This window comes from Anabrus simplex, chromosome 2 (assembly GCF_040414725.1).
Source record: "Anabrus simplex isolate iqAnaSimp1 chromosome 2, ASM4041472v1, whole genome shotgun sequence".
NCBI lineage: Eukaryota > Metazoa > Arthropoda > Insecta > Orthoptera > Tettigoniidae > Anabrus > Anabrus simplex.
In genome coordinates this window covers 725,424,504-725,439,853 of record NC_090266.1, presented here as the reverse complement: position 1 = coordinate 725,439,853, position 15,350 = coordinate 725,424,504, and the positions used below count along the sequence as shown (strand labels likewise).

Below are 15,350 nucleotides of genomic sequence, written 5' to 3'. Positions count from 1 at the left end.
TACCACAACATTCCACATCATACAGTAAACATTCCTTAAAAGGATTTACAAATAAAATATTCTACAACAACATTCCACATCACACAGTAAATATTCCTTAAAAATGGACTCTGCATAGGTCTCAGTTTCCACTTCCAAGCCTTGGCTTGGGCTAGTAACAATCACACTGCCTCAAGACGTTTTCTGGCAATACCTGTTTTTGGTCCATGGGAGGGTATTTTATTTCCCTCAGACCCTCCAGACAAGTCCGGAGGGCTCCCCTATCTGCCACATGGGACGTGCCCAATAGGGGAACAGGCAAGGAAACCACCACGGGAATTGTTAACCTAACTTTTTCTTACATATTTTCAAAGAACATGGAAATTTATTGAATATTTCTCTTGATAATTTATTTCAATCCTTTATTCCTTGTCCTGTAAATAAACATTTGCCCCAATCTGTCCTCTTGAATTCCAACTGTATCTTCATATTGTGTTCCTACTTTTAAAAGTTCCACTCAAGCTTATTCTTCTACTTATATCATTCCAGTAATTGTCATTGGTAATGTCATTATTAATTGTTGCGAATGCACATGCAAAGCAGCCGCAGTGTGCTTATTCCGGACAAATGTTGTTTAACTTGAGAATGTTGATCTGCACTACTATTTTACTACATGGTTGGCAAAATAATACCTTTCCATCAGTATTGAAAGTATTTTGAAGTTTGTCTACGTATTGCTGAAAATGTGATCTTGTACCCAACTTCACTTTTGGCATTGTTTTGAGGGTTAAGACACATGCATTTTTTGTGAATCACTGTTTCACTAGAAAAAGAACAGCAGCAGACATTGAAGGAAATATTTCTTCTATCTTAGAAATTCAGACAAAACCACACGACCACGAGAATGATGTATGGACCCATGCAACTAACCTTACTCTTACAAGCGATGCAATACTTCCATTGAGGGAATATCTTTCCAGTGTGTGCCATTTGATCTACGGTGTTGCCTGTCACCTTATCTCTCTGCGATAGCCTTACGTTCACACTCTATAAACAAAACCCGAATGAGCTGTGTAGTACAAGTGAGCTAGAATGCTTGCTATCTCAGTCATGCAGGGAAACAACTTGTGCAGCAAATCAAATCGCTGTCTAAAGGTAACAACATAGCCAGCGACCATCAAGTCTTTGAACTTCCGGAGGGAAGTCCAGAAATAGCCATAACATCCAGAAAGATGACGTTAGATACACTGTTAAAAACAACACCATAGTCGTAAGATGTGAATAAGAGCATCATTTTATAATACCGAAGCGTTTTAAATTTTACTGAGTAAAAAATAGTGCCAATTTATGTGCTTATTATGGATTTTCTTAAAATATGTATTTACATAAAGATGTTGTGAAAATTTGTTTCATGTGAAATAAAATTAGATTTTTATGTTTGGGAATGCACAATAGGAATAAACTTTGTAAATTGTGTTAAAATATATGCAAAAAATATGTAATTACATAAAAATCTGCTCCCTAGTTATGATTCTGCCGAATAGGTCCTGATACTGTTTCATCAGTCTTGTAAATGAGCATTTGATATGTTTCTTCTAGTGCATAGGAGTAATTCAGATGAATAGGTTTATTAATTAACTGATTGTCCTCTTTTTATTCACACCCACCTTGTCAGAATATGATCAAGGAGATCTCTTGGGAAAAGTGTGTTGGTCAATCATCATACTGCCATCTATCGTACTGCCATTCTTTCCACTGGTAAATACCTAGTCCAGCCATTAATACCATCACATACTATTTTTTGAATAACTGGAATATGGTTTGGAGGAAAAGTCTGAATAGAAATATACACAGAAACAAAGAAGTCTATAAGGTATATTTACTACAGGATGATGGAATAAAATACTTATAACAAAATTATAACTTATAACAGTACTTAGTTCAGATTCCGACAAATACTGATATTAACAAAAAATGGGAAATTATAACCTCAGCAATTCAGAGGAAAGCGAATGAAGCCATTGGAATGAAGAAGAAATTAAGGAGAAAAACTGGGCTTAAAATATGGAATAAATAAATTTCAGAAGCTGTCAAGCATAAACAAATATTACACTTGAAAATGATACAGCATCGCACCCCACAAAATGAGAAAGAATATAAAAACAGCAGGAACAAGGTCAAGTCACTAACGAGAAAACTCAAGCAAGAATCATGGGATAGGTTAATAAACTCAATAGAATATGATATCCATGGTAGGGAAGAGATGGCATATAAGTTAATGAAGCACCTCAACAGTGATGGAAAAGAAACTGCTAATATAAATGTAATCAAAGAAGAATCATGGATACAACACCACAAACAATTGTAGCATAACAGAGAGTATGGAGAGAGTAAGGAAGATCAAGACATAGATATCGACGTTGAAGGAATTGACCTAATAGATATAGAAGAAAATACTGTTCTGAATCCTTCAAAAATAGAAAAGCACCAGGGTTGGACAATATAAATATGGAGTTGTTCAAATATGGTGGGATCATTCTTAAATTTAGATTGTTACATTTAATTAATCTTTGTTGGAAGAGAAGAAAAATACCCAAAGAATGGAGGAAAGCTAAAATAATATTACTTTTCAAGAAAGGAAATTGAAGTTCTTGCAGTAACTGTCAAGGAATAAGTTTATTAAATGTTGGCTATAAAATATATGCTAAAATAATAAACAATAGACTAAAAATCATTGCACACAATCTCTTATTGGAAGAACAATGTGGATTTAGAAAAGGCAGATCCTGTACAGATAATATATTTAGCCTCAAACAGATACTGGAGAAGAGAAGAGAATTTAACTTGAATACTTATGTCGCTTTTGTCGACTATGAAAAAGCTTTTGATAGGGTAGATAGAGAACAGTTATGGAATATAATGGTAAAAAGTTAAGGGCAAACATCTTATTCAAGTAATCCAAAGTCTGTACAAAAGGACGATAATTGTGTTAGATCTAGGATACAAACTAACGGAAGAAATATTAATTAATCAAGGTGTACGTCAGGGATGCAGCCTCTCTCCAACACTATTCGATATATATATAGATGAAGTAATCAGAAATTGGAAACGAATTGTGCACTGTGGAATAAAATTGAACACAGACACATACATAAATACTGTGCTCTTTGCAGATGATCAATTTATCCTGCAGGATGATGAAAATAAACTCTAGAAATCAATACATCAGTTAAACACCATTTGTAAAAGTTATAATATTCGGCTATCCAGAATGAAAACCAAAGCTATGGCATGGCAAGGCAAGTATCCTATCAAAGCGAAGATAGTAATTGATAACCAACCAATAGAACAAGTCTCAAATTTTAAGTACCTTGATTGTAAAATATCTTTTAATGATGATGACGAGGTGAAGAAGAAGCTTCATCGATTTCAACATGTGAGTGGGGCAGTTCGCCCAACACTGAAAGGAAAAGTAAGAGAAGATACTCAACTTAAATTCTATAAGAATATGGCTGTACCAACTTTGTTATATGTAAGTGAGACATGGGTGGATAAAACAAGCTATAGGAATAAAATACCATCATCTGAAATGAGATTCCTAAGATCAGTGAAAGGATACTGCCTAAAAGATAAAATACGAAATGAAGAGATTAAATGTATTCTCAGTGAATGAAAGAATATTCCAAAACAGGATAAATTGGAAAAGCCACGTTCTGAGGATGGATATCAACAGAATTCCAAAACTTGCCCTGGAATACCATCCTACAGGACGAAGAGATATTGGTCGTCCTATGAAGAGATGGAATGAAATATGAGGTCTGAACAGGCTATTAGCCTAATCCATGAAGAGGAAGTAAGTAAGTATTTTTAGTTTCCTTTGAATGTTATAGACACACATTACACACACCATTTCCACCAGTCAGTCTTCAAAATTTCCAACATTAGAATGCACACAAGCTTGGAGTCTCTTTGGTCAGCCATCTCTCTCAGAACTGACAGTGTCATGGACAAGAAAGTCTTCTCCTTTGGAGAGAGTTTTAACCATCAGATCGACAGGGTATATGCAGCAAGTTCGCGAGAAGTTCATAAGAGAGTTTCTAAGGTCCAGACTCGTCACCACCCTTCCTAAGTCATAGTTGGCATTGTGGTTTTGGGGAGTGAGGGTAAGCTATGGACCAGGCTTCCTTTTTTATGAAGGGGGAAAAAACAACAACAACAACAACAACAACAAAAAGACATGTGCTGGAGTGTATGTGAAAACTGTTCAGGTCCCTCTTGTGAAGGACTTGAGTTACACCATATTCGGAAATGAGCCTTGGACTTTCTAGTAAGATTCTGCACCAGATCGTAAGACAAGAATGATTCAGCAATGAACAGATGTTAGCTTCATACCAAGGACTTTCACACCTTGCCTCTGACTTATCAAAAGTGGTGGGTTTTTATTTTTTTTAAATTATTATAGTGGAAGCCATTTCTTTTTCAGTTTAGACTTAGTTAATCTATTACTGTGAAGTTACTTTCAACAGACTGCAGAACTTCACAGTTTTAGCTCACCAGAAGTGATTACAAAATCTAAGCGAGCACCCACTTATTCTTTTTCCATTGATGCCTGCCTTCTTTCTGAGCAATTCTTTCATTTACAAAGCACTAATCTAATTTTCCTAAATTTGCATATTAACATTAACACTTCATTTTGTGGATGGGGTATTATAAACCTATGTTTGAAATGATAAAATACACACCTTACTCTGGGTCTTACTTCATGCAAGTTCTGTATGATTGTAAACTAATATTTTTCAGAAATAATTAATTTTATATTGCCAAAAAATATGGCCCTTCTCATCCAGCATCAAGTGACAAACCAAGTTTTATATAAAAGGAAAGAACACGTAATAAGATAAACACAATGACAGGTCAGCATCAGAATGGGAAGCAATGGAAAAGATTAAGATAAACACAGAAACACAAAAGGACAAGGACAATATTCACATCTTCGTAGACTGCCATCTTCAAATAGATATGCTTTCTTCTCATCAATCCCAGTTGTTCTACATCCATTTCTTCTCGTTCCCTGATGAGCTTCCCAGCTTCTTCATGATGGCAGACTTCAACACTAATTGAGGAGCTATTGTGCCAGATTTCCAGTCTTGATGTGAGAAGTATAGGGAGGAAAACTAGATAAATCACAGGGGAAGGGGAACAAAAGGATAAAGATGAATTCAGGTAGAAAAAGACCAGGAACATAGGACAAATATAAAGAGAGAAAAGGAACCCAACAGATCAATATAAGTAAAGAAAAGGAATAAACAAGTGACAAATCAAATCATATGTAGAAACATAAGAACATGAATGGGAACACATAATAGGATAAATATAATAACAAGTCAGCCTTGGAAGCGGGAGATAAATTTGTATTCTGTGTACTTCTCAACTTGGAAGATTCTCAGGACCTGGTGTTTCAACACAGTCCCACCATTGGCTTTGATCAATTCATTCATTCATTCATTCATTCATTCATTCATTCATTCATTGACTGTATAATGTTATGTTTATTTCTATAGACAATTATCCATCCATAGAATTGAGACTGGTTGTATCATGTATATGTATTTGTTTTGTTGTAGAGTAAAATTATTTCTCTCATTGATTGCAGTTGATGAGACTAGACCGTAGCATTATAGAAGGTCTGCAAGATATAGTTTCATTGCTGGAGGACCAACTGAAGCCTTTGGTACAGTCTGAGCTGTCACTCCTTGTTGACATTCTGTATAGACCTGAGCTGCTGTTTCCAGCTGACACTGAAGCCAGAAAGAGGTGTGAAAGTGGAGGTTTTATTAGAAGGTGGGTTTTACCTTAGATGTTAATGACATTGTTTAATTTTGCAGTAATAGTAATAATAACAACTGTGGAATATAAGAAATGTACTTGTGTTATCCGTTTATTTCATCATTTCATTTCACCTTTGTCTGTCTGTCTCATTTTGTTCTATATTGGATGATTTTTGGTGTGCCTTATTTTGTTCATTAGTGGTCTTGTAATATAACATACACTTACAAATACACAGGGAGGAAGGAAAGAAAGCTAACAAAGGCTTGTGGAATGTAAAATAGAGAGAGCTTGAGAATCAGCTGCTTCAAAAACATGAAGTTTGAGGCTGGTACTCTCTAGCAGTTTGATACACATTTACAGTATATCAGTCTTATTATATGATTGTGTAACATGCTCTTGAATTTTGATCGTGTAAATTTTTTTTAAAAGAATTGTTATAATTTGCAATATTTTGCTTCATTTTTGTATGATTCTGCTTTTTTAAATATAATTAAACTTCCAGAGAATCTAAAAAGAAAATGTGTGTGCGTATGCGTGATCTATATTAGGAATAAGGAACATGTTGTTGTTAGAGTCATCAGTCCATAGACTGGTTTGATGCAGTCTCCATGCCATCCTATCCTGTGCTAACATATTCATTTCTACATAACTTCTGCATCCTACATCTGCTCTAATCTGCTTTTCATATTCATACCTTTGTCGACTCCTACTGTCCTTACCCCCTACACTTCCCTCGCGAGTTGGCCGTGTGGTTAGGGGTGCGCAGCTGTGAGCTTGCATCCGGGAGATAGTGGGTTTGAATCCCACTGTCGGCAGCTCTGAAGATGGTTTTCCATGGTTTCCCATTTTCACACCAGGCAAATGCTGGGTCTGTACCTTTAAGGCCACGGCTGCTTCCTTCCCATTCCTTGGCCTTTCCTATCCCATCGTTGCCATAAGACCTATCTGTGTCGGTGCAACGTATAGCAAAAAAAAAAAAAAAAAAAAAAAAGGCATCATAAGATGTGTCCTATCATTCTATCTCTTCTTCTTGTCAAATTTAGTCACAACGATCTCCTCTCACCAATTCGATTCAGTATCTCTTCATTCGTGGTTCGATCTATCCATCTAACCTTCAGCATTCTTATGTAACACCATATTTCAAAAGCTTCTATTCTCATTCTTAGCTGAATAAGTTATCATCCATGTTTCACTTCCATACAATGCCACGCTCCAAACAAAAGTCTTCAAAATCATTTTGCTAATTCCTATATCAATGTTCGAAGTGAGCAAATTTATTTTCTTAAGAAAGGCCTTCCTTGCTAGTGCTAGCCTGCATTTTATGTCCTCCTCACTTCTGCCATAGTTACTTATTTTACTCCCCAAGTAACAATATTCATCCACTTCCTTTAAGACTTAATTTCCTAATCTAATATTTCCTGCATCGTACGACTGCACTCCATTACTTTTGTTTTGGACTTACTTATTTTCATCTTGTACTCCTCACCCAAGACTCCGTCCATACCATTCAGCAACTTCTCGAGATCTTCTGCAGTCTCAGATAAAATAACAATATCATCGGGAAATCTCAGGGTTTTGATTATCCTCTCCTTGGATTGTGATTCCCTTTCCAAATTCTTCTTTAATTTCCGTTACTGCCTGTCCTGTATAAACATTGAAAAGGAGGGGGGACAAACTGCAGCCTTGCCTCACCCCTTTCTGGATTCATAGCCTTTGATTCTTATCACTGCAGACTGATTTTTATATAGATTGTAGATAATTCTTCTTTCTCGGTACCTGATCTCAATCACCTTCGGAATCTCAAATAGCTTGGTCCAATCAACATTATGAAATGCCTTTTCTAGATTTACGAATGCCATGTATGTGGACTTGCCCTTCTTAATTCGATCCTCTAAGATCAGACGTAAAGTCAGGATTGCTTCACATATTCCTACATTTCTTCTGAAGCCAAATTGATCTTCTCCCAACTCAGTTTCAAGTTGTCTTTCCATTCTTCTGTGAATAATGTGTGTTACGATTTTGCAGGCATGAGATGCTAAACTAATGGAGTGGTAGTTTTCACACTTGTCAACACCAGCTTTCTTGGGAATAGGTATAACAACATTCTGCTAAGAAATTGGATGGCACTTCTCCTGTCTCGTACATCAGAGGGAATGCCGTCAATACCAAGTGCTTTGCTCCTATTTAGGTCTCTCAAATCTCTGTCGAATTCTGGCCTCAAAATTGGGTCACTCATTTCATCAGCATCAACAGCCTCTACTGGTTCCAGAACCATATCATCTATGTCCTTACCTTGATACTACTGTTGGATATGTTTTTGCCATCTTTCTTCCTTGTCTTCTTTCCCTAGAAGTGGTTTTGCACCTGAGCTCTTAATATTCATACACTTAGATTTCCTTTCTCCAAAAGTTTCCTTGATTTTCCTGTATGCAGCATCTACCTTTCCTAGGACCATACAACTTTCAACATTATTGCACTTCTCCTTCAACCATTCTTCCTTAGCTGCCTTGCACTTCCTATCCACTTCATTCTTAATCGCCTGTATTCTTTTCTGCCCTCTTCATTTTTTGCATTCTTGTATTTTCGTCGTTCATCGATCAGGTCTAGTATCCCCGAAGTTATCCATTTATTCTTAGTTGATTTTTCCTTTCTTCCTAACATCTCTTCAGCAGCCCTAGTGACCTTATTCTTCATGACTGTCCATTCTTCTTCTACTGTGTTTCCTTCAGCTTTTCCATTTAGTCCTTGTGCAACATGTTCCTTGAAACAATCCTTCACACTCCTTTCATTAAACTTGTCTAGATCCCTTCTCACTGGATTCATTTCCTTCTTCAATTTCTTCATTTTCAGATGGCATTTCATGACCAACAAGTTGTGATCAGAGTCCACGTCTGCTCCTGGGAAAGTTTTGCAATCCAGCACCTGGTTCCTCAATCTGCCTAATCATAATGAAGTCTATTTCATACCTTCCAGTGTCTCCAGGTCTTGTCCATGTGTACAGCTGTCATTTGTGGTGCTTGAACCAAGTGTTAGCAAGGACTAAATTGTGATTGGTGCAGAATTCAACCAACTGACTTCCTCTTTCATTCCTTTCTCCCAATCCGAATTCTCCTACTGCATTACCTTCTCTTCCTTCGCCTACCACTGCATTCCAGTCTCCCATCACAATTAGATTCTCACCACCTTTTACATACTGTATTAAATCTTCCATCTCTTCATATATTCTTTCGATTTCCTCATCATCCGCTGAACTAGTAAGCATATAGCCCTGCACTATTGTAGTGGGCATTTGTTTGGTGTCTATCTTGACAAGAATAATCCTTTCACCAGCCTGTCATAGTAGCTTACCCGCTGCCCTATTTTCTTCTTCATTATTAAACCAACTCCTGCATTACCCCTGTTTGATTTTGTGTTGATAATTCTGTAGTCACCTGACCAAAAATCCTGCTCTTCCTGCCAACGTACTACACTTATACCAATACATCTAACTTTAGTCTATCCATCTCCCTTTTTATTTTCTCTAACCTACCGCAACAATTCAAACTTCTAATATTCCACGCTCCGACTCGTAAAATGTTAGTATCCATCTCCCTGATGATCGCCACCTCTCGTGTAGTCCCCACCTGGAGATCCGAATGGGAGGCTATTTTACCTCCGGAATATTTTACCCGGGAGGAAGACATCATCAGTACATCATTCATACAGAGAGAGCTGCATGTCCTCAAAAGTTAGTTACGGCTGTAGTTTCCCGTTGCTTTCAACCGTGCAGCAGTATCAACAGAGCTAAGCCATGTTGAGTATTATTACAAAGCCATATCAGTCATCTAGACTGCCGCACTTGTAACTTCTGAAAGGCTGCTACCCCCCCTGTCGATTAACATAATAAGTAGAAAAGTGTGCAAATAAATGTCATGGATTTTTTTTTCCTTTGGATTCACAAAATATACAGTCGAGTAACATCATGACCACCTCCTGTATTTGGCATCAGCAGATGATAGCCCATGAGCCAGTGGATAGTTCCTCCACACACATACCATGTATTGCTGTCATGGGTAAAAGGGGCAGTTTATCAATGTTGAAGAAAGGGGATGCTTACAGGTTTTTTCCGAATGGTGGCAATAATTTGGAACAGCACAGTTTGTGAACTGTTCATGTGCTACTGTAGTAAAAATGTATCTTGAGTGGCCAAATGGCACCATTACCAATAAAAGATGTGGAAATTCTGGAGCGTCACATGACGTTTTAATAGGTGACCTGCTGGGTAGAATTGTATTATAAGGCCCTCAAGCAATACAGCTGCAGTGCACTGCAGACTCCTGCAGCCTGGTGCTCTTTTCTTTTCTAGCACGCTACTCAGTTTCTTACTCATGATACCAGCTGTTGATAACATACCTACTCGATTGATCTGGACAGTCCTGACTTGTACTGATGCTCCATTGGTCTAAATCACCTGGGGTGTATTGTGGAGAGTCTCCCCGGCAATTGAGGGGACCTGAGGTATATAACAAAAATCATTTTTTTTAAATTTATTTCTTAGGGTTTTATGGTGTTGCAGTTATCACACCTGTCTGTGTTGATTTCTGGGAGTGATGCCATATTTTATAAATATCAGACAGTGGCTGTTGATGCTAGTGGGTTGGTAGGTTGCTTGCCTTCGCTTTGAACACATCCCTTTCCTACAACTAATATGAGGTAACATATAGGTATATTTTACCTTTTGAAATAGTGTAATTTATGCTAAGGTCCCTATAATATGGTTTTAACAAACTTCTACCTCAAAGGTGCATGAGGGCAGACTGACATGCTGCTGTGGAGCAACCTGCCATCAACATGTCAAACAACCGAGCAGCAAACTCCCCTGTAGATGAAGATTCCAAGTATACAGATGGTCACTGCACTTACACAAACAGAGGTGCTTCGGCGGAAAAGGCTTCTGGTTTGACGGCAGTATAAAAATTGGATCTCTGCTTATAGGCAAAGGGTTGCCTTCTCCAATTAGTCCTGCTTTCTGCCTTATCAAACAGATGGCTGGTGATGTATCATATGCAGAGGTGCCAACTATTATGGATTGTCCGTAATTATTACGAATTTCACCTCACGATTACGGAGTTACGGTCAAATGGGAAATTATTACGGAAAAGCTGACATTATCACGAAAAAATAATTTTTGATGGAAACAAAAGAAAAGGACAAATGTTCAGTCCTTTCGAGCCTTTCTTCTAAATCGTCTTTATTTCAATGCTTGTGAGTTGGCAACGATACTGATTCGATCGTGACTTCCTTTTGCTACCCATAAGCGTTGTAAAATTCATCGTGAATGAAGGAGCTCAGGCACTGCTCTTCTCCACTACAAATCCTTCAGTAATGTTGTATTTGCTGTGTTAAATGTAGCTGACAGTTGACAGAAAGATTGAGAAAGAAGTGAGGTCTACATTAGCACATCTGCACTGGTATCGCTTATGGTTCAGAAAACGAAAATGTCATCACAGTCGGAAGGATGCTTCAAGAAAAACTACACTAAAAAGCAGCTGCTGCGTGAGAAACAAGCTACAAGGAATGTTTTATCACAGAACCAACAGGTTGCGTGCAAATGCTATTGTGTAATATGATATACTTTCGGATAGATTACTAGAGGGAAGGGCAAAAGGGGTGTCATTATCAAGAAGGAAGGAGCATGCTTTGGACTTGACTCGAAATTTTTCTCGGGGGGCGGAGGGTGATTACTGATAATCCACTTCAAAGTTGGCACCTCTGCATATGAGAAACAGCTGGCCTTCTCTGATGAGGCCTACTTTCTGATTCATCAAAGAAATGGCCATTGGCTTGTCATATGAGAAACTGCAGAGACCAAATACTCTGCGACCATTGCTATAAGAATTGCAATACCGGTAGTCGTGACAGTAAGGAATGTTTCTTCGGCATTCTCTAGGACCACTCATCCACTTGAAAGGCATTCTCTATCAATTTGTTTATGAATCCTTCCTTCAAGATTACATTTACCCATTGATAATATTTGTCTTCCCTGAGGCAGCTGGGTTCTTCCATTAACAAACACCATATCACATAGCTAGAAATGCCTGCCTGACTGGTTAGAAAAGCACAACCAAGACTCCCAAATACTTCCCTGGCTGCTTAATTTCTCAGACTTAAACCCAACTGATCATCTATGAGACCACCTTCATCATTGCTTTTCTGCTTCGTTGAAGCTATGGGATGCACTGCAGGCAACTAAATACTTGTGACAACAAGCATTTAATTGAGTCACTCCTAGCCTGCCTAGCTGCACACGGAGGTTACTCTAGATAGTAGCTGGTGGTCATAATGATGTGATTTGACTTTGTATAACATTCATTGATAGGAGGCAGTGTATCTTCAAGAATTCAAGGAACTCAGATTTCAAAAATCTTATGCTTGTTCAAAGACTATAAGTACTGTAGTCAATAAATATTGATTACAGATAAAAACAAATTATGCAACCAAAATGATGTAGCTAAAACGAAAATTGAGATAGCACCTGTGGTGGAAGGAAATCTCAGAAAACATGAAGTTAGTTATTAAATGTATTGACTCTAGTGCAGAAGACTATTTGAATCACTTGAGTATTTCTCAATTGTTTCCTAATAATTTAAAGGAATACCTGACATGGCTGACCATGCTTGCTAGGTCGACATAACAAGGAATAATTAATGCATAGGTTATTTACATATAATGACTATTACCAGTAAACACACACATATTTAGATGTCTTGGGAAATGCAGTTAGGTGTCTCTAAATCACTTTATAATTTGTTCTTCCTTCTTCAGTACTTTGTTTTATGTGATTTCCTTTAGTAAATACTCTCAATCCACCAGTACATGATATTAGGTAAGATTCATAGTGTCACGCAACGTATATTTCGTAGAAAGTATATTAGAAGTTTTTACTTGATTGTTTTGAGTACCCACAGACAGCAGTCAGAGTTACATGTGAGTATACAGTGTTTCATTCAATATCTTGTTAAGAAGGAAGCCATTCTTTTTCAGTGTCATCTCAGTTAATATAACTTATAGTTTTTCAGTCTGTCGAAGCATGAAATGTGACACTATAACATACCAGTGAAAAAAAAATAACTATTCAGTACTAAACTTAATGAAATTCACTTGTTGTCTATGTGTTATGGATCATATAACTGAGACCTTGTATTAGGGAGTTAGGGGATAGACCCACCATGGGCAACCCTGAATATGGCTTTCTATGGTTCTCCATTTTCACTACAGGCAAATGCCGAGGCTGAAAATTGATTAGAAACATAAGTATCAACTTCCCTGTCCTAGCCCTGTACTATACCATTGTTGACAAAAATGTAAATTTGTTAGTACAACGTAAGTACATGGGGATGGGGGAGAAAAAAGTAGAATTCTTAAGCCCATTATGAAAACATTAAATTATCTTTTTTACTTTATAACTATTTTATTTACATCCTTTCCGAGGCTCTTTTTCTTATTGAAAGCAACTATACTCAATACTCTCCTGCTGACTTGCTAGGCCTAACGCATAAGAGGATTTTCTTTCAGGGTTTACTCCCTTAGCCTTTGAGGATGCCTTCCTCGTCCTACAAGGCAGTAGGTTCCATCTGTACACCCCAGAAGGATGGGTTGCCTCTTCCGCCATCTCCGCCGTACCAAAGTCCATCTTCTCCGCCGTAGATGTCGTTGAGGTCTTCACCCTTAACCCAGGGCAAGGGCCCTCCATATTTATGACCCCTGGAGAGAGGGTGTCCCAGTATTTTAAAACCCCCAGGAATTGGGCTACCTGTTGGTCCGCGGGTTGTATTGGTTATTTCAACCAGCCCTACATACTGTAGGGGCCCCCTATCCGCCACCTGGGGACGCGCTCTGTAGGGGTCAGGTTCCCCTTGTATTAGGGAGTTAGGGGATAGACCCACCATGGGCAACCCTGGAACAAGTTGGTGGAGGAAGAATGGTACAAGGACAGGATGAGATGGAGGAGGCTCATATACCACACCCGGGAAACTGGAGATGGTTTAGGATGATGATGATGATGATGATGATGATGAACTATTTTATTGCTCAAGCTGGTTCTTGAACTTGGGTCATTGCTTATTAAAATGTGTCTTTTCCCTCACTTGTTGACTGATTTTTTGCAAATCTTGGAATAGCAAATCCATTGCTGTAATTTCCATAAACTAGACTGAAATAAAGCAGAAGTTAATGTATGTCACATGAGCAAACTCATAATGGGATAGGTGGTTGTTGTTAGATGAAGGCATTCTTACAAATATGGCACACAGAACTGAGGCACAATAAAAATTACAGATCATATATATTAATCACTACTGATCTGCATTTAGGGCAGTCGCCCAGGTGGCAGATTCCCTATCTGTTGTTTTCCCAGCCCTTTCTTAAATGATTGCAAAGAAATTGGAAATTTATTGAACATCTCCCTTGGTAAGTTATTCCAACCCCTAACTTCCCTTCCCATAAACGAAAATTTGCCCCAATTTGTCCTCTTGAATTCCAGCTTTATCTTCATATTGTGATCTTTCCTACTTTTAAAGAAATCACTCAAACATATTCGTCTACTGATGTCATTCCACGCCATCTCTCCAGTGACAGCTCGGAACATACTACTTAGTCGAGCAGCTTGTCTCCTTTCTCCCAAGTCTTCCCAGCCCAAACTTTGCAACATATTTGTAACGCTACTCTTTTATCGGAAATCACCCAGAACAAATCGAGCTGCTTTTCTTTGGATTTCTTCCAGTTCTTGAATCAAGTAATCCTGGTGAGGGTCCCATACATTGGAACCATACTCTAGTTGGGGTCTTACCAGAGACTTATATGCCCTCTCCTTTCACAACCCCCAAATACCCTCATAACCATGTGCAGAGATCTGTACCCTTTATTAGCAATCATATTTATGTGATCACCCCAATGAAGATCTTTCCATATATTTACACCTAGGTACTTACAATGATCCCCAAAAGGAACTTTCACCCCATCAGCACAGTAATTAAAACTGAGAGGACTTTTCCTGTTTATGAAACTCACAACCTGACTTTTAATCCCTTTTATCATCATACCATTGCCTACAGTCCATCTCACAACATTGTCAAGGTCATTTTGCAGTTACTCACAATCTTGTAACTTATATATTACTCTGTATAGAATAACATAATCTGCAAACAGCCTTATCTCTGATTCCACTTCTTTACACATATCATTTATATATATAAGAAAACATAAAGGTCCAATAATACTGCCTTGAGGAATTCTCCTCTTAATTATTACATGGTCAGATAAAGCTTTGCCTACTCTAATTCTCTGATTCTATTTTCTAGAAATATAGCCACACATTCAGTCACTCTTTTTTCTAGTCCGATTGCGCTCATTTTTGCCAGTAGTCTCCCGTGATCTGCCCTATCAAATGCCTTAGATAGGTCAATCGCAATGCAGTCCATTTGATCTCCTGAATCCAGGAAATCTGCTATATCTTGCTGGAATCCTACAAGTTGAGCTTCAGTGGAATAACCTTTCCTAAACCC

General features: G+C 37.9%; 1 protein-coding gene across 5 annotated transcripts in view; it reads left to right on the top strand.

Moving 5' to 3' along the window:
• Itpr (Inositol 1,4,5,-trisphosphate receptor) overlaps window positions 1–15,350 on the top strand; it is a 1,013,977-nt gene that overhangs the window by 576,160 nt on the left and 422,467 nt on the right. For all 5 annotated transcript variants that reach the window (XM_067141353.2, XM_067141352.2, XM_067141351.2 and 2 more), the window contains exon 29: window positions 5,633–5,820. In XM_067141353.2, coding sequence (XP_066997454.1) covers window positions 5,633–5,820 — 188 coding nt within the window. The remainder of the gene's footprint in view (window positions 1–5,632; window positions 5,821–15,350) is intronic.